The sequence below is a fragment of the Lathyrus oleraceus genome, chromosome 5 (genome assembly GCF_024323335.1).
Source record: "Lathyrus oleraceus cultivar Zhongwan6 chromosome 5, CAAS_Psat_ZW6_1.0, whole genome shotgun sequence".
Classification (NCBI taxonomy): Eukaryota; Viridiplantae; Streptophyta; class Magnoliopsida; order Fabales; family Fabaceae; genus Lathyrus; species Lathyrus oleraceus.
Genome location: NC_066583.1, coordinates 99027759 through 99051010, shown reverse-complemented (window position 1 = coordinate 99051010; position 23252 = coordinate 99027759). Strand labels below are relative to the sequence as shown.

General features: G+C 43.7%; 1 protein-coding gene and 1 long non-coding RNA gene across 2 annotated transcripts; one reads left to right on the top strand and one right to left on the bottom strand.

Annotated features, from left to right (window-relative positions):
- Positions 1–5339: 5339 nt before the first annotated feature.
- LOC127078982 (serine/threonine-protein kinase Nek4-like) lies at positions 5340–5966 on the bottom strand. The gene has a single exon (XM_051019400.1). The coding sequence runs from the start codon at positions 5964–5966 to the stop codon at positions 5340–5342; it is 627 nt and encodes a 208-aa protein (XP_050875357.1).
- Positions 5967–5987: 21 nt separating this feature from the next.
- Positions 5988–7571, top strand: LOC127087912 (uncharacterized). The gene is made up of 2 exons (XR_007790078.1): positions 5988–6646; positions 6836–7571. It is a non-coding gene; the product is annotated as an uncharacterized LOC127087912 (long non-coding RNA).
- Positions 7572–23252: the final 15681 nt, after the last annotated feature.

Here is a 23252-nt window from a genome sequence, read left to right as displayed (position 1 = left end):
CCATCTATTGGTATCCGGTATCCACCTTTTATTTCTTTGTTTGAGGAGATTAGTGTAAGACCATTGAGTGGCATCTGATATCCAGTTTTATTTTAGGAGATTGGTATAAGCCCAGTGATTGGCATCCGATATCCGCTTTTGTTGACTTTCTTGTTTGTTTGTTATTATCCATTGCTTATTCCAAAGGACACACTTGAATCATCCCCTATATGATTTCAAGAGGTGAACCTTCTAAGAAGTTTTACAATCCATCTTCATCCATTCATTCATTATGTCCTAAACCTTTTCACACTTTGATTTCCAACTTGACATAGATATTGTGCAAACATCTTCATGTTTTCAAACTAAAAACCTGGACTCAAGTCCTTGACTTCTTTTTCAAACTCCATTTCATAATACTTCTTTGAATCAATCTTAATCATACTTTGACTCCATTTTCATAATCACAATCAATTAACTTCACTCATTCACTTGTTTTGGCTTTGTCCATTGTTAATCTTTTCATGCATTAGCCATAGGTTTCAATTATCTTTGTGGTTGATGTAAATCTTGCCTATCCTTAGTGAGTCGACAGTAAGACTTCCGTACTGAAAACAGGGCTAACCCCTCTAGTACGTCGAAGCTATCCTCGCATGGTGGATGTTGTTTTTGGTCGAGTTTTCTCCCATTGATAATGAAAAGCCTCAGTGCTTGTGTTTAAAATTGAATCCACCAACTTTTTGGAAATCTTTTAGCCGAACTACGGCGTTTTGATCCTTACCTTTGATGGAAGGTACGTAGGCAGCGGGTTCATCCGTTCGAACACAAAAATAATAAAATTGTACATTCTTTTCTCATCATCCCAATCATGTTTGCACAATATTTATGTCATAACAAATAACAATTTATTACAACAAGTGTGAAAAGGGCTCCCTAGGAGTACCTAGGACGTAGTGGGTGCCTAACACCTTCCCATTGCGTAATTTACCCCTTACCCAGACTCTCTGATCTTTTTATTAGTTTTCTACGTGTAAAACTTCTTAGGCTTTTGTTCGCTTTTTAGCCAGTCCTTTGGATAAATAAAAGTGCGGTGGCGACTCGAAAATTTCAATGTATCTCTTGCTTATGGTTTAATCGATAGATCATATAGCGACGAATACACCGCTACAGAAAAGTGGCGACTCTGCTGGGGAGATCTCACCAGAATCCTTGGTGGTATTGCCTACTTTTCACCCTTGTTGTGCTATATTATTATTTGTTATTTGACATATTTTTGTACAATTTGGGATCACTGTATTGATTGTAATGTTTGAATTGCTTGATATACATTTGCTGTGTGCTTTGGTGATCTGTGAGATGAGTTCTATACCCGAACTCGAGTGCACTCTAGGATAGGAGAATGGCATAGTCTTGTTGACTGGTGTGGAGTATTCCTTAGCCAGTTGACTTGCGAGCCCATTCACTTGGTGGAGGTCATGTTGGACTAATAATGTCACACAAGTTATTTGTGGTTAGGCATTATTCTTTCAATCGTAGCTCGGCTACCTAGGGGTTAAGGATAAGTGTGCTCGCTAAGACATCGCGTCTTATGCCTACGTATCTCATCGGGAATGAGAATCAGAGCAAAACGTAGTTCAGCTAACTACGGGAACAAAGGTCTCGATTGCAACTAGGGCAAGAGAAAGGGAAGGTCTCGATCGCAACGAGGGCGAGAGAAAAGAATCGCAACGAGGGCGAAAGAAAACAAGGATTAGTTGTTAGTCGTTAGTCAAACTCGGCAAGACATCGCATCTTGTGCCTACGTATCTCATCTGAACATGAGAATCAGAGTTGCCGTAGTTCGGCTCACGCGCGCCAAACAAAACAAGACACCTACACACAAAAAGGTGGCAAACATGGAGCCCGACTGCCAATCACTGGACTTATATCAGCATCCGAACCAAAACACACACAAAAGGGCAAACGTGGAGCCCGACTGCCAATCACTGGACTTACATCAGCATCCGAACCAAAACACACACAAAAAGAAAAAGAAAGGTGCCCGGAGTGGTCTCGCACGACCACCTGCCTACATACCTCGTCTGGAACAAGGATCAGGGCGATGTAGTTCCCCTACATAGGGGTTGCCATCTGAACATGGACTTAGAAAGGAGGACACCAGTTGTGTCAAAGGAGAGTGGGCAATGTGTTCACGTCCTAGCAGTAGGTGTCGCAGCTCGCTGAATCGAGTCTTAGGCAGTTACCTCTTTGCAATAGAACGGACTACATGCCACAAGATCGGAGACGCTCGGAAAGGTCTAAAAGAAATGGGGAAGCTCTGCCCTAGAGTTGTCATGCAATATGTACTTAAGTGTTTAGGATTTACAAATGGGGATATCTACCTAATGTTAGCATGCAAAGAAATAAGGGAATATCTACCTAATGTTATCATACAAAAGGATATGGGAATCCTACTTATGTTATCATACAAAGGGTTCTACCTAATGGGTGCTACCTAATTGGAACAAGAATCGACGAATGGAGCAAGGAGAAGTGTTAGGGATAAGGGTAGATGGCGATGCACGAAGCAATCGACTTACAAGGTTGATGGCGATGCATAAAGCAATCGGCTTACAAGGTTGATGGCGATGCATAAAGCAATCGACTTACAAAAGGGTGGATGAATACGTGCTGGTTCTGTTAGGTTTTGAAAAAATGATTACTCGACGTTGGATCGAGGTTTTGGTCTTGTTTTGAAATGGTTATCGGGTGTTCATTTTAATTCTTGTATTAACAGATGAATAAAGAATGAAATAAATAAATATTATACATTCATGGGAGAGGGATACATTTGTTATGAATGGGGGTTGTCATGGCAATCAAAACAATATAAATATATGCCTCATACATCATACAAGTAGGCCACAGTTGATCAAACAAGTAAGGTATAAACAAATATATAATCGAATCAAATAATCAAAGAATGGAATAATAAAGCATTAAACAATGTATGAGTGTAAGTGCAAAGAAACCGGCTCATTGTAAGAAAGCCCAAGAGTAAGCTATGTGAGGTTGATGGCGATGCTTAAAAAGCAATCGACTTACAAGGGTGTAAAAATGGGCTCGATATTAAATCGAGAAAAGTGTGATTCTTATAGTTTAAAAAAAGATTTTGAACTAAACTAAAATACAACAACTATACATCATCAACAAAATGAACATATGAGTGTAATAAACATAAAAAGATATTAATCAACATACTAAAATAATAAAAAATGCTAAAGGAAAATAAAATCAAATAAAAAGCAAAAAAATTCACACATGAGTATCGAACCCTCTCCATTTAATACTATGAAACTAACCTCTTTCCACTAGACCACTCAACAATATTTGCTACTGATATACTATGTTAAATATATGAACCGGGCTAAAAAAAAAAGATTTAAAATAAAAAAACAAAATAAACATTTTTATGGGTTTTTTATTATCTCTGTTAAAAAAACAAAATAAGCTAAATAAATAAAAGTAAATAATAATAATAAAAGAAAATAACAGCATATACATTTTTCTGATTTTTGTGTTAAAAATGAAATAAATTAAATAATAAAAGAATTAGTGAAAAAGAAAGAAAAAAGAAAATGGAAATACAGAAGTTCGTCTTCATCGTCATCTTCCTCCCCACCTCACGAACTCAACCTTCCCAAACTCACTCCTTCACTCTCTCTTCTCTCGGTAATGTTCATCAACACTCACCAAACTTCACATTTCTCTCAATGCCACTCTCGTTCTCAACAAACCCCTCTCAATCACTCTCAGCTCACACAATAATTTCAACAACAAGCACATGAGAACGATAAAAAGAAAGAAAGAAGAGTACTTACAAAGTGTCGCAGTGGTGGCGGTGAAGAACGTACAGATGCTGGCCTCCAGGTAAACGATTTTGGGGTCTTTTCTCAGATTTCGCCTCCCAGTTCTTTGTTGTTCTCTAGGGTTTTCTTTGGTCTCTTTTCTGCCTCTAGGTTTTTTTGGTTACTGATTCATTCTCCCTATTTATATTCTGTGAATTAGGGTTACAAATTGGTGCCCTTGTGTTCAAAAGCAACTCTGCAAAGCACTTTGGATGCACAGAAATTGAATTGCCCTATCCATGTTAGCTTCAAGAAAAGGTATCCTTCACAAACTTTCTTCTCTGCTTTGACCTCATACCAATTTGGGATGTTTTTGGACTTTGCCCTCTGACTGTTGGTTAATGGTTTTGCCCTTTGGGTTTTGCAAATTGACTGATTAATGTGTCCCCCCTTATTATTATTTTTTTTTACCGCAGTAAAAGAATGGTGAGCATGGTCGGTGATAATTTTTGAATTGCAGAACGGAGCCGCTGCTTCTGCTTACGGGCATACAGGATGCTGATGAAGGAGCACCTGTCAATACATTTGCTGAGGCTGCAGATGTAAATGATGTAGATGAAATTTCATACCCTGAAAGTATCCGAAGAACTTCCTCAGTGTCTAATGGAATTGCTGGTAGAGATACCATTGTGGATAGGTTGGCTTCGTTAATAGAAGTGCTGCGAACAACAGTTTCCTGTGAATGAAGACGGGTAATCTCTTCTTTTAGATTAGCATTGACACTTTTGTTGACAGAAATCATGCTTCCAACTACAACTGCTTTAGGTGCTGGCTTAACAGAACGCATTTCCCTTATTTCTGATTGCAGCTTCGCAATTGTCTCTGCGGCAGTATCACCCAATTCTGGTGGGATTGATGGCTTATTACCAGAAGAACTTCAATCAAGAATACAATCAGCTTTTGAGTCCGTGGCAAAGGATGTTGATGTGGGCCAGATCCTGAAGGATATTAAACGGGCTCTTGAGGACGCGCATGGCACATCCATCCAAGACTCTGCGGCTGTCATTCCCCTTGATGTCCAACCTACTGATATTCCATGTGATAAAAAGGATAATTCTTAAGGTGCTGGTTCAGTCGCAGAAAAAGAACTCAGTTCATCCCAAGAACCTACTCAATATATACAGATAACTTCTGATATAGAAGTTGCAGTTTCTCAAATTCATGACCCCGTATTGTTCCTAGACAAGAGAAGGCAATTTTGGACCTGTTGAAATATTCGGAAAATCTTGAAATGATAAAATCTCAGTTGCAAGAGACAGAACAACTTCTAACTGTCTTCAACCGTATCAACCCACCGGATAACCCTTCATGACCAAAACTCTTCAACGGCAATAACGACTTCGAACCAGTTCATAACAAAACCTGCAACATCACAGCCAGCGGTACAACCCTTCGGCAACATGATCAACACCATTTGTCTCCATCAGTAATACGAAGTGCAGCAGTAACCTCAGATGATTTTTACATTGACTGTTATGGTTTGTTAGCATTTTGTTCTTCACGGACACAGCCAATGGATAGCTCATAATGTTTTGAATGAGTAGAGAATCCTTGAGCTCTTTGAGTAGAACACAGAGAACCTACTTCAGTTCCAGAAATACTAGGATTCAAGCCCCTGTCGTTACTGAATGACAATTGCTTAACTCTGCCAGAGAAAGTGGAAACGGATTCCGGTTCTACAAATCGACTTCTCCTAGCATGGTTCGAGTCGGTCCATTGGAATGGAAAAGTACCTCTTCTGGGGTTGTTTAGCTTCAGATGAACTTTAAGTATATAAGGTTGAAGATGTGGATGATTTAGTAGCTCCGCAGCGCTCGGCCTATGCTCGGGATTTTTCTGTAGCATACTCTTCACCATGCCTCGAAAAGTACCAGAATAAACCGTTGGAAGCGGGGACACTAACGACTTGTTTATTTTGTTAATTAGTGCTTTCATATCGAGAGCTTTAAAAGCTGGTTTGTGCGCAGCCATTTCATATACACAACATCCCAAAGACCATATATCTGACTTAGACCCATACGGTATATCAGCAAGAAGTCTTGGGCACATATAACTCGGAGTCCCCACAATCGAAGAAGCAAGATCATCACTTGTCAACATTTTAGCAAGACCAAAGTCACCTAGACGTATATCTTGATCTTTTGTCAAGAATATATTTGAACACTTGACATCGCGGTGTAGAATGTGATTTGTATGCATCTTGGTGTCATTGTTCTGCAACTATGAAAGTTCCATTAAAAGCCTTTCTCATTGGCACCAAACTGTGAGGACTATTATCAACCACTTCGAAAGCAGATTTTATTCTTGGTTCCACCATGTGACAGTAAAGAAGATTATATTTATTGAGAGCATTCACCATATAAAGTCCCAATTCTTTAGGACTAGAGTCTCCACATTCTGAATGTTCTGCAAAAGGTGATAATCTTATTCCAACTTTATCTGCCCCTATTTCATTCACAGCAGCTTCAACAACTTCCAAAACAAATTGACAGCGGTTCTCAATGGATCCACCACATTCATCTGTTCTATCATTCACTTCATCCTTCATGAATTGTTCAATTAAGTAGCCATGAGCCCCAATTGTGCAGCCAAGTGCAGGTCTGCAAGTCATATGGTGCCTGATGAATTTCAGTTTAGTTCTTCAGCTTGTTAACCCCAATCTTTCTTTTGCAGGGTGATTTTCGGTTATCCAGAAGATATTGTTGCAGGCCTGACGAATGCAGTTTCGGTTTCGGTGCCGTTGCATTCATTTGTGTGGGGTTTGCATTTGGCCTTACAAGGTGAGTTGTGTTTGCTGGATGTTGTATACCAGAGCGAAATTGCTCTAACCCTGTTATTGACTGTTTTCAACTGATGCGACTTTTCAACACATTGTGAAACACTGACTGCTTCTGACCTTGAAATTTGGCGCATTGAAGATAAATATTCATAGAAAATATCACCTTTCAATGCTAAGGTTATTCTTGCAGGAACAACGGATTGAACAGCCTCCTTACTCAGCCTCTCAACACCTAGCTTTCTTAGACTTTGCTCCAGGACTGCGGCACGGGTGTCTGTATAGATTCGAAAGAGCTGTTGTTGATGGCCTGCTTGAACCATTTGTTGTTCCTTCAACTGCTTGGCAACATCCCTAGCAGATGAACCAGAGACTTCAATCCAAGTTTTGGAGAACAAGGCACAGGCTGACAGCATAAACACCAGGTAGAACAGTGCATGGAAAGGATTGGCTGCCATATCAGCTAAGCTAGAGGGTGCAGTTATATAGTATGCAATGCCACCAACAGGAATAGAGTGACCGCCTCCATATTCAGATTCCTTCCATTTTCCCAACAGATCCACAATGAAGTTTCCGGCATACTTTCTGTGTAGCAGCTGGGAAAGGAAGTAGAGATTGGAAACAAGGGCAGACTGAAGAATAATGGGCATGTTGGAGGTGTAAAACAGTTTGATTGGATATGAGCCCTGCTGTCCACGAGCATTCTTCGACCTTACAGGCAAAACCACGCGGAAACCTTGGAAGTATATCACAATTAGAAAGATCAAAACAGGAGCCAGCAGATTTGTGACAATATTTAGGCATGGGAAGTTGCATCTTGTTATTTATATTTTCCTACTTGTATTCAAACTTTAGGACATGATATATCTCTTGTATACTTTTATTTACATGTCTTGATTTTGGGAGAAAATGACTGCATTTCTTCTTTATGATATGCTTTGTAAATGGATATTCAATGGACAATTATGGGTGAATTTTTGGGTTGACTTTGGTCAAAGTTGACCAAAAAAGTCAACTGTAGACTGAAGTCAACAGTTGGTCAAAAAAAATGCCAAATTGTATTTTCTGTATGGAATCAAATGTACTGGTTTAAAATGGATGAAATGGATGGGAATGGTTTGAAAAAAATGATTGGAGATTGTTTTCACAATTGGCTTGAATGTTTGACTTTTGGAAAGAAAATAACTTGACTGATAATGTGTATGAACAAAAACATGAAATAAGACCATAAGGTTAGGGTTTTGGCATAGTATCCATGAACCAATAACATGACTAGTAAGTGGCTTGCCACACAAGAAACCTGGTTGTTCAGATGACCCAAACCATAGAAATATCCACAATCACAACACCATGGCTTTGGATCAAGACCACAAACCTCATACAAAACCAAAGTAAAGTTAGGCCAAGCATGCCACACAAACATAAAAAATTCAGGAGCAAAATCGGGGTATGACAGTTGCCCCTATTTAAGCGTCTTCAACTAGAGAATATGATGCAGGATGTTCTTCACATGATCATAGTGGGAGATGGTTAAATACTAAGAAGACCCGGATTTTGATCATGAATCCCTATGAAACAATGCCTGTCAGCATCGTCAAAGAAGCAATCTCAAAAGAAGAATCCGTCTGATACGGTGAAAATCGGTCTGAGCACCGAAACAGAGAGTTGACCTGGAAACCAAAATAAATGGCAACACAGGAATACCCATGGCCTGAACGCCGCATATTAGTCTGAACACTAACCATCGGAATATGAGAGTATCAATGTTGGTCTGATCACCGGAAAACTGGTCTGAACACCACTTCGATCTGGAAATCGGAAAACTGGTCTGAATGCCATAAGTACTTCGACCTGATTGTCGGAAACTTCTTCGATCTGAAAATCAGGAAAGACTGGCTTGAATGCCACTTCGGTCTGGATGCCGGGAAAACTGGCCTGAATGCCACTTCGGTCTGGATACCGGGAAAACTGGCCTGAATGCCACTTCGGTCTGGATACCGCCTCGGTCTGAACACCGGAAAATTGGCCTGAATGCCATAAGTTCTTCGTCCTGATTGTTGAGAACTTCTTCGATCTGGAAATCGGAAACTGGCCTGAATGCCACTTCGGTCTGGATGCCGGAAAATTGGCCTGAATGCCACTTCGGTCTGAATACCGCCTCGGTCTGAATACCGGAAAACTGGTCTGAATACCATAAGTTCTTCGTCCTGATTGTTGAGAACTTCTTCGATCTGGAAATCGGAAACTGGCCTGAATGCCACTTCGGTCTGGATACCGGAAAAACTGGCCTGAATGCCACTTCGGTCTGGATACCGGGAAAACTGGCCTGAATGCCACTTCGGTCTGGATACCGGGAACTCTGGCCTGAACGCCACTTCGGTCTGGATACCGGAAAAACTGGCCTGAATGCCACTTCGGTCTGGATACCGGGAAAACTGGCCTGAATGCCACTTCGGTCTGGATACCGGGAACTGGCCTGGACGCCACTTCGGTCTGGATACCGGGAAAACTGGTCTGAACACCACAAGTTCTTCGTCCTGATTGTTGAGAACTTCTTCGATCTGGAAATCGGAAACTGGCCAGAATGCCACTTCGGTCTGGATACCGGGAAAACTGGTCTGAATACCATAAGTTCTTCGTCCTGATTGTTGAGAACTTCTTCGATCTGGAAATCGGAAACTGGCCTGAATGCCACTTCGGTCTGGATACCGGGAACTCTTCATGTCTATCATCATCGGCGAAGATAACAAAACAGTGATACGTGAGCCGGCACGCATGCCAAAGACCTATGCTGGGGATAACAATCGAAAGATTGACCAAAGAGTGCATGAGATATATTATCTATAGCCGTCAAAACATAGATAATACACTCGCATGGAAGATTATCCATAACCGGGTTGCAGGTTGTTAAATGAATAATCGACCGAAAAGAAAGACATCAGGGTACCAGGACTAGGCATGCAAAAGATGACCAATCAAAAGAGGATAAAGTTGCTAACTCGGAGCAAATACCCAAAAGGAAGGGGAAGACCCACTGGGGACAATACTGCTTGATCAGGGCAAGTATCCAAAGGGGACAAGACTATCAATTCCACAAAGAGGGGATTACATCTACCGGTTAGTAGGCAGAAAACCACGGAAAAGTAACCAGTCATCGATAGGATGAGCACACAGGGTTAACTCCACCAGGGGGATGAAAGTGGGATTTTACAACTACCAGTTAGTAGGTAGAAAACCACAAAGATAGGACTTACAACTACCAGTTCGTTGGTAGAAGCCAAAAAATTCCGCTGAGGATGAGATGAATGAGTGCCGGTTAGTAAGCAACCATTCATTTATGCCCCAGAGAAGTACAAGAGATAGCGAACAAGAAGCCAATTTAGGATCGATCCAAAAAAGGCAAACTGAATCAAGACTCATCCTAATGAGGAAAGAACTCAATAGGGAAAACCCATCCCATTAGGGGGGGGGAACGGAAGCAACCGTCATCCACGAGGATGTATCTCGGTGGGGAGCGCAGAAGGAATGGTGGACATTTTCTGCTTAAGGGGTCGACTCTATATGGAGAGATCAGACACGCCCACATATACTAGGGGAATTGAACCAAGCTTGCAAAATGATGCCAACTTCGGGGAGTAACACTGCTGGGGATACCCACTCAACTAAGGAGTCACTTGTTGGGAAAGCACCAACCTCTCAACCATGTCGATGAACCCAATTCTGAAGCCGATCCAATGGCGCGATGCTAAACTCTTTCCAACAACCCAATCTCGGCTGGTCACCACGGTCTAGGGCTAATGGACATGTTTGCAATGTTGATGCATGAGTTTTTTTTTGTTTTACACAATGCCCCATGATCATGGAAATGCTATGCACTAATGATGCAATATGCTATGCTTATCTAAATGATGAATGCATAAACACACGTCTCCTCCAGAGACAACACCGGGGAACTCCAGGAACTGTGTTGAGGATCTTATAACCATGTCAACTTCCATCCTGCTGGGGAAAGACAAACCTTGCTGGGGATGCACTCCATCGAACCCGAACTGCTTGGAGATTACCTTGCTAGGGGAGGCAACCCATTCTTATCTCTACTGGGGATGATTTTCTCCAAACCCGATCCGCTTGGGGATAATAAAGTCATGAACAAACTTCAGTCTGAGCACTGGAAACAAACTTCTGGCTTGTCACTTGGGATACCGAGAATGTTTTATGCTTGCATGCGTATGTTTGAATTTTACGATGGCGTAATGCTCCGTGAAAACGGAAATGCTACGCGATTTGGGAGGATGCAATGCAATATGATTCTACATGCAGGGATGCGAAATGCTGGGGAAAATGCCAAGCTGAAGCAAGGAATCCCATTGGGGAAATGATTATAATCTTCCGGACCCTGGCACTACTGTTGGAGATGCACAGCATAATGAACTATGTGGGGAGATGACCGGCCGCGCGGTGTTCTAGTAATGGCGAGATACCGAGGCTCTGACTGGGGAGAGAACGGCGCTGTAAAACTGTTGTTGGGGAATCAATAGTGGTTCTGGCAACCATAATCTACGGGAGATGACTCAGCAGGGGGAGGCAAACACCGATACGGTACCGAGGTTATGCTTCCAGGAAAGAGATCATCGATCTGGGATTGAAAACATCGATCTGGCATCGAACTCTGAGGAGCAGCTGCTTCTGCTGGGAAGATACAGTCTGGCACTGTCAACTCCACTGGGGATATACAGTCTGGCACTGTTAACTCCGCTGGGGATATACAGTCTGGCACTGTTAACTCCGCTGGGGATATACAGTCTGGCACTGTTAACTCTGCTGGGGAGTGTATAGTCTGAAACACATGCTTGGGGAGTACAGTAGTGAGAACCTGCTAGGGATTGAAGAATCCAACACTCTGATCAGCTCTGCAGGGATAAGACACCGGATTCGTCTGTTGGTGACTTCACTGGGGAAGATATTCACGGTCATCTGCAGGGGATTTTAAGGAAATGCCCCGAGGGTATCTGTTCTGAATAGACGATCCAAAGCACTTAAAATTTACAGCAATTTTAAATGTTCATTGAGCATGTACCTGTAAAGCTCTTATGTTTCATGATGCAATGTTTATCAAAAATTCGGACGTCATTTTTGCAAACAAAACAGTAAAATGAAAATGAACACATAGATGTACTGAATAACATGACTTTATTGATTGAATGGCCTCTGAATAGGCATTTACATCAGGAAGCAATCCCTGGAAAGAGGTAATCGCATAGAAGATAAAAAAAAAGAAATTAATTTAATGGCAATGTGAAATGGATTTCTATTGGGTTCCAATTCTGCTATGACTTGCTCGTCTTCAAGATCCTCCAGATGACCAACCTTCTGAAAAGAGTGATTGGACTGCTTCCTATCCTTTTGAAGGTTTCCAGTCATCGACATGAGATGAGATTCAGAACTAACTCAGAACGCAGTCATTCGCTTAATCCCTAACTTTTGCCTGGATCGCCCTTTTCGGGTTTTCAATCCACCGGGATACCCATTTTTGCCTAAGTTGCCTTTTCAGGTTTTCAACTTACCGGGCGTACGATCTTTTTTTATTTTTAATCCCTAATTTTTGCCCGAACCTTTTTCATTTTCTTGGTTCGTCGGGATGCCCATTTTTTGCCTGGACTGTTCCTTTTACTGTCCAGCGGGTCTATTTTATGCGAAGTATTTTTTAACTGCGTCTGAGTTTATCGGGGAAGTGAAGTCTTCACCATCCATCGTTGCAAGCATTAAGGCCCCTCCATCAAAAACCTTGGTGACAACATAAGGTCCCTCATAGTTAGGAGTCCACTTGCCCCTGTGATCTGTCTGAGGAGGAAGGATCCTTTTCAACACTAAATCTCCGACTTGGAAACACCGAGGACGCACTTTCTGATCAAAGGCCCTCTTCATCCGACTCTGATACAACTGCCCATGACAAATGGCTGCCATTCGCTTCTCTTCGATAAGACTCAACTCGTTGAACCTTGTTCGAATCTATTCAGCTTCATCTAACTTGACATCCAACAGGACTCTTAGAGAAGGAATCTCCACTTCAACAGGTAGAACTGCTTCCATACCATACACAAGGGAGTAAGGGGTCGCCCCGGTCGACGTACGTACTGAAGTGCGGTACCCATGCAAGGCGAAGGGTAGCATCTCATGCCAATCTCTGTACGTAACGACCATCTTCTGCACAATCTTCTTTATGTTCTTGTTTGCCGCCTCAACAGCACCGTTCATCTTAGGATGATAGGGGGAAGAGTTGTGATGCTGAATGTTGAAGTTCTGGCACAACTCCTTCATCATTTTGTTATTGAGATTGGAACCATTATCAGTAATGATTCTCTCGGGAATCCCATAGCGACAAATGATTTCCTTCTTAATGAAACGGGCAACCACATGTCTGGTAACATTCGCGAATGATGCTGCTTCGACCCACTTGGTGAAATAGTCGATGGCGACAAGGATGAAGCGATGCCCATTGGAAGCAGTCGGCTCAATCTTTCCAATCATGTCAATGCCCCACATTGCAAACGGCCACGGCGAAGACATCACATTCAGAGGATTCGGCGGTACATGCACCTTATCAGCATAAATCTGGCATTTATGGCACTTCCGAGCATACTTGAAACAATCTGATTCCATGGTCATCCAATAATAACCCGCTCTCAACAATTTCTTAGCCATTGCATGTCCGCCGGCATGAGTACCGAAGGAACCTTCATGAACTTCCTGCATTAACATGTCCGCCTCGTGTCTGTCCACGCATCTGAGCAAAACCATGTCGAAGTTCCTCTTATACAGCACATCGTCTTTGTTCAAGAAGAAACTGCCTGCCAATCTTCTCAAAGTCTTTCTGTCATTGTTGGATGCCCCTGCAGGGTACTCTTGATTCTTCAGAAAGCATTTGATGTCGTGATACCAGGGCTTATCATCAACTACCAGTTCAGCAGCAAACACATACGCGGCCCTGTCAAGGCGCATAACATCAATCCTAGGAGCATGGTTCCACCGAACCACCTTAATCATGGAGGATAGAGTAGCAAGAGCATCTGCCATCTGGTTCTCATCACGAGGTATATGATACAGCTTTACTGTTGTGAAGAAAGTCAACAGTCTTCTTGTGTAATCTCTGTAGGGGACCAGAGTGGGCTGGAGCGTATTCCAATCACCATTCACTTGATTGATCACTAGAGCTGAATCTCCGAAGATGTCCAGAGTCTTGATTCTCATATCAATGGCTTGCTCAATACCCAAGATACAGGCCTCGTACTCAGCTTCATTATTGGTGCACTCGAAAGTCAGACGAGCGGTGAAAGGCATGTGGGCACCTTTCAGAGTTGTAATGACAGCACCAATTCCACTTCCTCTGGCATTGACAGCCCCATCAAACGTTAAAATCCACTTTTCATCTGGATCAGGTCCCTCCCCAACAACTGGCTCTTCACAGTCTTTCATCTTGAGGAACATGATGTCTTCATCCGGAAAATCAAACTTCATTGGCTCATAATCGTCAATCGGTTGTTGAGCAAGATAGTCTGACAGAATACTCCCCTTGATGGCTTTTTGGGATGTATACTGGATATCGTACTCTGTCAGTACCATTTGCCAACGAGCAACCCTTCCGGTGAGAGCTGGCTTCTCGAATATATACTTGACTGGATCCATCTTGGAGATCAGTAAGGTTGTGTGAGTCAGCATGTATTGTCTCAATCGCTTAGCAGCCCATGCAAGTGCACAACATGTCTTCTCAAGCATTGAGTATCTCGACTCGCAATCTGTGAACTTCTTACTCAAGTAGTAGATGGCATGTTCTTTTCTACCTGTCTCGTCGTGTTGACCGAGAACACAACCCATGGAATTGTCGAGTACCGTCAAGTACATAATCAGCGGTCTCCCTGGGACTGGAGGCATAAGGATAGGAGGATTCTGCAAATACTCTTTTATTTTCTCAAAAGCCCTTTGACAATCGTCGTTCCACCTGATAGCCTGATCTTTCCTCAGCAACTTGAAAATTGGCTCACACGTGGCTGTTAGGTGAGAGATGAACCTTGCAATGTAGTTCAACCTTCCTAAGAAACCACGGACTTGCTTCTCCGTTCTTGGCTCAGGCATTTCCTGTATTGCTTTCACTTTGTCAGGATCCACCTCAATCCCTTTTCCGCTAACAATAAAACCTAGCAATTTTCCAGACCTCACCCCGAAAGTGCACTTGTTCGGATTAAGCCTCAGCTTGAATTTCCTTAAACGCTCAAACAGCTTCTGCAGATTCACCAGATGTTCTTCTTCTGTCTGAGATTTGGCAATCATATCGTCCACATAAACCTCGATTTCATGATGAATCATATCATGGAATAGAGTCACCATAGCTCGTTGATATGTTGCCCCAGCGTTTTTCAGACCAAACGGCATTACCTTGTAGCAGAAGGTGCCCCACGGGGTTATGAAAGTTGTCTTCTCCATGTCTTCTGGTGCCATCTTGATTTGGTTATAGCCAGAAAAGCCATCCATGAAGGAGAATACCGAGAACTGAGTTGTGTTATCCACCAAAACGTCGATGTGAGGTAATGGGAAATCATCTTTAGGGCTAGCTCTGTTCAGATCCCGGTAGTCGACACACATCCGTACCTTTCCATCCTTCTTAGGTACTGGAACGATGTTTGCGACCCATGGCGGATAATTGGTAACCGCTAGGAAGCCTGCATCCAACTGTTTCTGCACTTCTTCCTTTATCTTAACAGCCATCTCTGGTCTTGTTCTTCTGAGCTTCTGCTTGACCGGAGGACAACCCTCTTTGAGAGGCAAACGGTGTACCACAATGTCTGTGTCAAGCCCTGGCATATCCTGATAAGACCAAGCGAAGACGTCAACATACTCTTGCAACAGTTCAATCAACCCCTTCTTCACATCATCTTCCAAAGCAGCCCCTATCTTGATTTCTCTCTTGAAGTCCTCGGTGCCAAGATTAATCACTTCAGTAGCCTCTTGATGCGGTTGAATGACCCTTTCCTCCTGTTTTAGCAGCCTGGCAAGTTCTTCAGGGAGTTCACAGTCTTCATCAACCTCTTCTTCCGCTTGGAAGATTGGATTTTCGAAGTCGCAGCGAGCCATAGCAGAACTGTTATCAATAGGATCCGGTGATGTGCATCTGCATGAGTGATGGTATGTGCTTATGAGTGTGAACAGTGAGTGAAAACTAAACAAAACATTGCCAAATATTATTTGAATTTTTTTTGAATTTTTTGAAAACTGTAAAAATAGAAAGACAATGAACAAAATATTTGAATGCAAAAGACGTCCTTCATTTATGATAAACAATGCAGGTATCCACATAGATGAGCCCTACAATGAGTCATTACGCCCTGGGCGGAACGTAAGACTTGGACATGCATGAATAAACAAGAAAAATTACTCCTCTAGAAGAGTGACTTGGACAATTTCCTCGGAAGACCAATTGTTGATGACTTCACCCGGGATCCTCGGACGCACCCAATTGTCGATGTTGCAATCACTATCCCCATCTTCATCGTTGATTGCAGAAATCTGGCCATATTGGATGACGCCAGCACTGGAGAAAGTAATCGGCCCCTGACGAGTCTGAAGTGCTGAAGTTGTAGAAGTTAGCGCTGGTTGATACCCAATCCCAAACTTGTCGTCTTTCATTGGTAACTCCAACAGACGTCCCCAACCGGGAGCAACACCTGAATCCACCAAGGCTTGCGCCTGCTTGAAAGATGAGATAGAGGTACCTGCTTTAAACTCTTCTAACGGAGCTGCATCCTTGATCTGAACTGACTCAAAGGCCTGACACAGGGTCTCATGAATTTCACCTTCTACCTCTACGTACTTGAATGTAGCCAGGTTACTGACCAGGATGTCCTCCTCACCACAGACAGTGATAATTCGTCCGTTGACCGGGAATTTAATTTTCTGATGCAGTGTTGAAGAGACTGCCCCAGCATTGTGAATCCAAGGACGACCCAGCAGGCAACTATACGAGGGACTGATATCCATCACATAGAAGACAGTGTTGAAGGTTTGTGATCCAATCTGAATTGGCAATTCTACCTCTCCAAACACCGACCTCTTAGAACCATCGAAGGCTCTCACCATGAGATCGGAAGGTTTCAAGATCAAACCTTCTACTTCCAACCTTGACAGGGCTCTCTTGGGTAGCACATTGAGAGAGGAACCTGTATCCACCAGAACATGAGATAACACGGTGTCTTTGCATTCCATTGAGATATGCAAAGCCTTGTTATGGTTGCGTCCAGCTGGTGTTAAGTCAGAATCAGTAAAGCCCAGCCCATTGCTCGCATGAACATTTGCAATGATCCCTTCTAGCTGGTTTACCGAGATCTCCTGAGGCACGTATGCAGCATTAAGGACCTTCAGAAGTGCCTCCCTGTGTGCCTCTGAACACAACAGGAGTGAGAGAATGGATATCTTAGACGGCGTCTGAATCAACTGATCGACTACCTTGTAATCGCTTTTCTTTATGATTCTCAGAAGCTCGTCCACATCCTTCGCAAAAATGGGCTCAGAGCCGGCTTGGGGTGCAGAGGTACCCTCATTTACAACTTGCTTGCCCTTGGCTTTCGCCGCAGCATCAGTGCTCTCAGCTTGGGTAACGGGTGGCGAGAATAGTCTGCCACTCCTGGTGAATCGCCCGATTCCACCAACATTGTCCACTGCGGGACCTTCAACTTCAAGTTCAGACTTTCGACCCTCTTCTACCTTCAAAGGTCGTTCCACCCCATGATCATGTGTGTATACACTCCCCCCATAATGCCATGGAATGGCCCTTTCACTGGTGAAAGGTAAAGGACCAGGGGTTGTGATTGTCATAGCGGTCGGTCGCACTGGTGGAGCTGGTTGCGCTTCTGGCACACTGATCTGATTAGTCGGGTAAAAGATGGTGATGGTAGCGACATCATAGTCATACTCGGGAATCTCATTCATTGAAACAAAAACATCCGGAACACCGGAATCAAGTTCAGTTACATCAAAATCAGACACATTGTTTGGTATATCATCAACAACATTTGGAAAATTAAATACATCAATGGGAAATACACAATTAGCAGGAACAACATCTGTGAATTCTTCAACAGCGTCTTCAAACACCTCTTCAACTACCCCTTCAGCAAATTCTTTGACAGACAAGTCTTCAACTTGGAGGGTACCATTGTCAAGCAAAACCTGGATACCCTGTTGCAGTTTCAAGCAACCCTTCCCCTGCGTAGCGCAATCCAAACAATCTTTCCCACAACCGGGGAAAACATCGGCCTTCAGCAAGCATTCCTTAATTTCTAACAACGGAGTCTTCAACCTCCACACATCCTTAACGAACTTGGCTTCCTCTTCCAGCATATTAACGTTCGCACCACCATGTTGTGGCATGGGATTGTTGACGACATTTGGAGCCGGTGCAAGGCTGATAGCCTTTGAATCAATGAGGTCCTGAACTACGTGCTTAAAAGCTTTGCAGTTCTCAATATTATGGCCAGGTGCCCCAGAGTGGAAGCTACACCTAGCGTTGGCATCGTATCCCACCGGAAGTCTACCCACAGGAGGAGCCAGAGTGCGTAGCTGCACCAGTTGTAGCTGTTGAAGATTGGCAAGCAGTTGAGCGCACGACATTGGAAGAGTGTCGAAACGCCGATCCATCATCCTCTGCCTCTGTTGATAGGTGGGTCTGTTACCTGGTTGTTGTTGTTGTTGATACTGAGCCGGTTGACGTTGTGGTTGCGGTGGTCGGTATTGATTCTGTTGATGTTGTGGTTGCTGTTGTTGTAGTGGTGCTGCAGCCGGAATAGTCACAGCCGCAACATACGGTTGTTGATGATAGTTTTGAAAATTATTCCTCCGGTTATCCCTGTTTTGATATGAAGATGCAGAATTCACACACCCCTTCCCTCTGCTTCTGTCCTCCCATAAATGGCTTCTTTACTCCTGATGAAGATCCACCTCCATTGTAGCTCTTGTAGGTCTTCAGGTAATTCTCTACCCTCTCTCCCGTAGAGACCACATCAGCAAAGTTAGAGGCATTGCACCCCACCAGACGCTCAAGGTAAGGTCCAGGCAACGTATTCATGAACATGTTGGCCATCTCCTTTTCCAACATGGGGGGTTGAACACGGGAAGCTGTCTCCCTCCAGCGTTGAGCGTATTCCCTGAAGCACTCATTGCTTTTAAGAGACAGGTTCTGGAGTTGAGTTCTGTCTGGGGCCATGTCTGCATTATACTGGTATTGCTTCACAAAAGCCTCCGCCAAATCCCTCCAGCAACGGATATGGGCTCTATCCAACCTCATGTACCATTCCAGGGATGCCCCAGCTAGGCTATCCTGGAAGAAGTACATAAGTAGCTTCTCGTCATCAGAGTATGCAACCATCTTTCGGAAGTAGGCTTGCACGTGGGTCTTCGGGCAAGAGCTACCATTGTACTTGTCGAAGATTGGGACTTTGAACTTCGGTGGGACCCTCACGCCTGGGACCAATCCCAAGTCAGAAACATCTACCCCCAGAGGGTTTTGTCCTTCCACCGCCTTCAGCCTCTCCTCTAGTCTCCTGAACATGGGATCCATGCCATGGCCCATGCCAAAGTCTTCTGGCAGCAAGAACTGATCATCTTGATCATCGTGAATAGGTTGTTGATCAGGGTTGTTATGTGGGATCGGGATAGGTGTCGGCCCATTAACCTCTCCAATTGGAGGATCAGTCACGACCTCTGGTTGAGTAGTTGCAGGATTCCTTTGTATCATTTGTCTAATCTCCTGCTGTCCCTGCGCTACTCCCTGGACCACGTCCATGAACTGGTTCATGCGGACCCTCATCTCTGCGAGCTCTGCTTGTAGATTCTCCATTGCTCTTTGCTGGTTTCTGCGGGTACCGTACCGGTGAATTCCTGAATCGGCTATCCTGCTGATGGAACACCAAATAATATGAGAACACCGCGGCGACACCTGTTATGCAAGAATATGCAAAAATGAAATGTTAATGCAATGACATGTTTATCACTTCAAAAAGGTATTCTACCCCCTTGATTCCAGTCTCACGAGAAAATCGAGCCATAAACTTCGGAGATCAAGATGCAATAGAGAGAAAGTCTTCATATAGATAAAATCAAAGAGAATGGCCTTAGCCGATAGTACATCAAAAGAGGATTTCCACAACAAGCCTGTGGATCATCACTACACAGCAATAAAGCAAAAGTAAAGGGAGGAACAAAAATCAGGACTCAGCCTCCTGTGTACAAACCATAAGGACTGCTCCTTACTTCAGCCAGTAATGCTATCGTGTCGGGATGATCTGGAGATTCTGTCAAACGCCGGATAAGCAGATTCCTCTGGTGAATAACTCCATCCATCTCGTTGATGTGCTCTCTGTAGTAATTCCCATCATCCTCTCCGAATACCTCTACAAGTCTGGATTTCTTCAAACCTGCCAACACCTTAAGTTCTTCAATCTGTCCTCGAGCCTCGTTGAGTTGATCGGTGATGTAACCATTGGTAGAACGGGCACACAGAAGCTCATGGTTCTTCTCTTTCAACAAAGTCTTCAATTTCTCCATCTGACCAGTCAGTTCGGTCACCATCTCCTCCTCCTTTGCCTTCCGAGAAGTTGAAAATGCATCCCATCGCTCTTGCCACCCAGCTAATTTACCATGAGCATCCATTAATTGTTGCTTGACTCGCTTCAACTCAGAACTGGATGATCCCAAGGCCTTGTCTGTCTTCCTGAAGAAGTCCACCTCCACAGCTAATTTCCTTTCTGCTTCCCCTTGCAATCTGACGGCTTCCCCCTTCTGATATTCTGCCTCATGGAATTGATGCATATAGTCTTGCAATTTCACACTTAACTCCGAGTTTTCAATTTGAAGCTCCTCCATGGCTTTCTTCAATTTGTCATACTCCTCTCGGCTCACTACTGTTGACTGCGCAGGAGTCGGTGGATACAAAGGTTCTTCAATAGGAAACGGCAGACCAAACTCTTCAACTCTTCCTTGAAGCCACTCTTCATACTGAGGATAAGTCCTACAATCTCCTTTTCCAAGCACAGTTCTTCCTCTCTTGATCACTTTGAGCCAGGCCTCAGCTGCCTTACGGGATACGGTCAAATCAGGCGAAGAATGGAAAAACAGAGATTCTTCCACATCCTTTTCCAAAGGCGGAGTTCTTAAAGCATATCCAAACTGTCTAACTGCTAGAGAAGGATTATAGTTGATTCCTCCTCTTCTTCCTACCAACGGTACATTTGGGAAATTCCCACAACTGTGAATAATATCTGCCCGAAGCAAACTCCTGTCAGACCACCAAGAAATATCTTCAGCTCTCAACCCCATCAATCTCTTCGACCAACTCAACGAGTCCTCGACATCAACGAACGCTCCTGATTTGGGTAGGTGAGAAACGAACCACTTATAAAACAAAGGCGCACAACAATTCACCAATCCTCCTTTTCTATTCTCATTCCTGTGATGCACCGAATGAAAGAAATCTCCCAACAAGGTCGGCACTGGATTACCCAATACAAAGAGGCGTACGGCGTCTATGTCCACAAATTTTGCAACATTAGGGAACAGGACAATCCCATACACACAAAGAGCCAGCACAGCATTGAAACCCCTCTGGTCACCATCTTCCAGTTTCTTCTTTGCTTCTCCCAGTAAGAAACTCAAATGAAAACCGCTGACTCCTCCCTTCTGACACATATTAGCCTTCAAGACTGATTCCCTCAAATATGTGGCTGAACCAACCATGCTGAGATCGGGCAGACACTCCGAGCTGTAGAATAGCAACTGTGACTTGATGGGAACTCTGAGAAAACTGGCAATTTCCTCCAAAGTAGGGACCAAAACATAATCCGGGAATGTGAAGCACCTCAATGGAGGGTCATAGAACTGCAGCAGTGTGAAGAGAGCATCATGTTGATCTTTGGAAAGAATCGTGACGAAACTTAGAATCAAACCGTAATCCTCTCGGAATCCTTCTAGAGAACCAGGATCCATTAACTTCATTAACTGTTGAATGAGCTCCAGACAGACCACCGGAAACTTGTAGGCGACGAGTCTCTTTCTGCCAACATCCATCTTAAGAGAACCAGAAAAACCCCGACCGGAATCAAGAAGAAGATGTAAACCCCCTAGAAATGGATAAACATGTGTTAAATGATATGAATGCAAAATGATGTGATGCAATGTAATGACATGGAAACCAGGACTGCTGTATCCACTTGAACATCTGTCGGGTTGCACTGTCTGAAGAGAAAACCACTGAAGAATATAACACAAAACCCAAAACTCTGCTCCAGAAAACCGGGTTGGTTGGAGGTTAAGGTTCCCTGAATTTAGCCCGCCCCTCACTTGTAGGTTCTAAGAACAGAAGTTTGTCAGTTTCAGCCCTTCAGTCGAGAATAATACGTTTACCACTGAAGGTTTGGCATTATTACGGGATAAAAGACCTCTGCTGACTCCCCTCAACAGGATATCCTAAAGCAAGTTCCCAGTCTCGGGGTCCTCGGATTGAGCAGCGAGAATGCGCCCACCAGAGCTAACATAATCACGTCTCGGAGGAGAGGCCTCGACTGAGTTCTCGGAAAATGGTCACCAGAGTCGACAATTTCTAGAGGAACATCATGTCGTTACGGAACATCCGTAGGACATAATATATCCAAGAGAAACCTCGTCTGGGTGTGGTTCTTCACGAACGACTTAACGTAGCAACATGCCACGCAAGCCTCATGAACATCCACTCTAAAATCTGTGTGTACACTCAAGCCTGGGTAATGGGCTTACCTCTCATAGAACACCCCCACCCCAATAAACAGATAAACAGCAGCAGATACAGCAAACATATGTACATGAATGCAATAAGGTAAAGCAGGTAAATGCTGAAAATAAATAACTGTACAAAAGAATAAACACCCAACAAACAAGAAACCTACAAAAGCTAGGAGGGACTCGCTTAGGGAAACCGTATTCCCCAGCAGAGTCGCCAGCTGTCGCAACCCAAAAATATACGGTGGTGCGAAAAAACAACCGGCGAGAAAGAAAATGACAGAAGAGTCGCCACCGTGCGTTATTTATCCCAAAGGAGGGAAAGGAAACGCTCGAAGTAAACCTGGAGAAAAGGAAAGGAAAAGACAAGGTCTCGCAACCAAATCTTGGGTTCGGGAGTCGATTATGCGAAGGGAAGGTATTAGCACCCCTACGCATCCGTAGTACTCTACGGGATCCACTCTTGTTGTTTCTGTCTAAAGGGTGTATGTTTATCTAATGTACTATTTACTAAAAGAAGGGGTCAAAGAAAAATGACTCGCACGGATGTCGCATCCACTGCATACGTATCTCATATGGAATGAGAATCAGAGTCTTCGTAGCTCGGCTACCTAGGGGTTAAGGATAAGTGTGCTCGCTAAGACATCGCGTCTTATGCCTACGTATCTCATCGGGAATGAGAATCAGAGCAAAACGTAGTTCAGCTAACTACGGGAACAAAGGTCTCGATTGCAACTAGGGCAAGAGAAAGGGAAGGTCTCGATCGCAACGAGGGCGAGAGAAAAGAATCGCAACGAGGGCGAAAGAAAACAAGG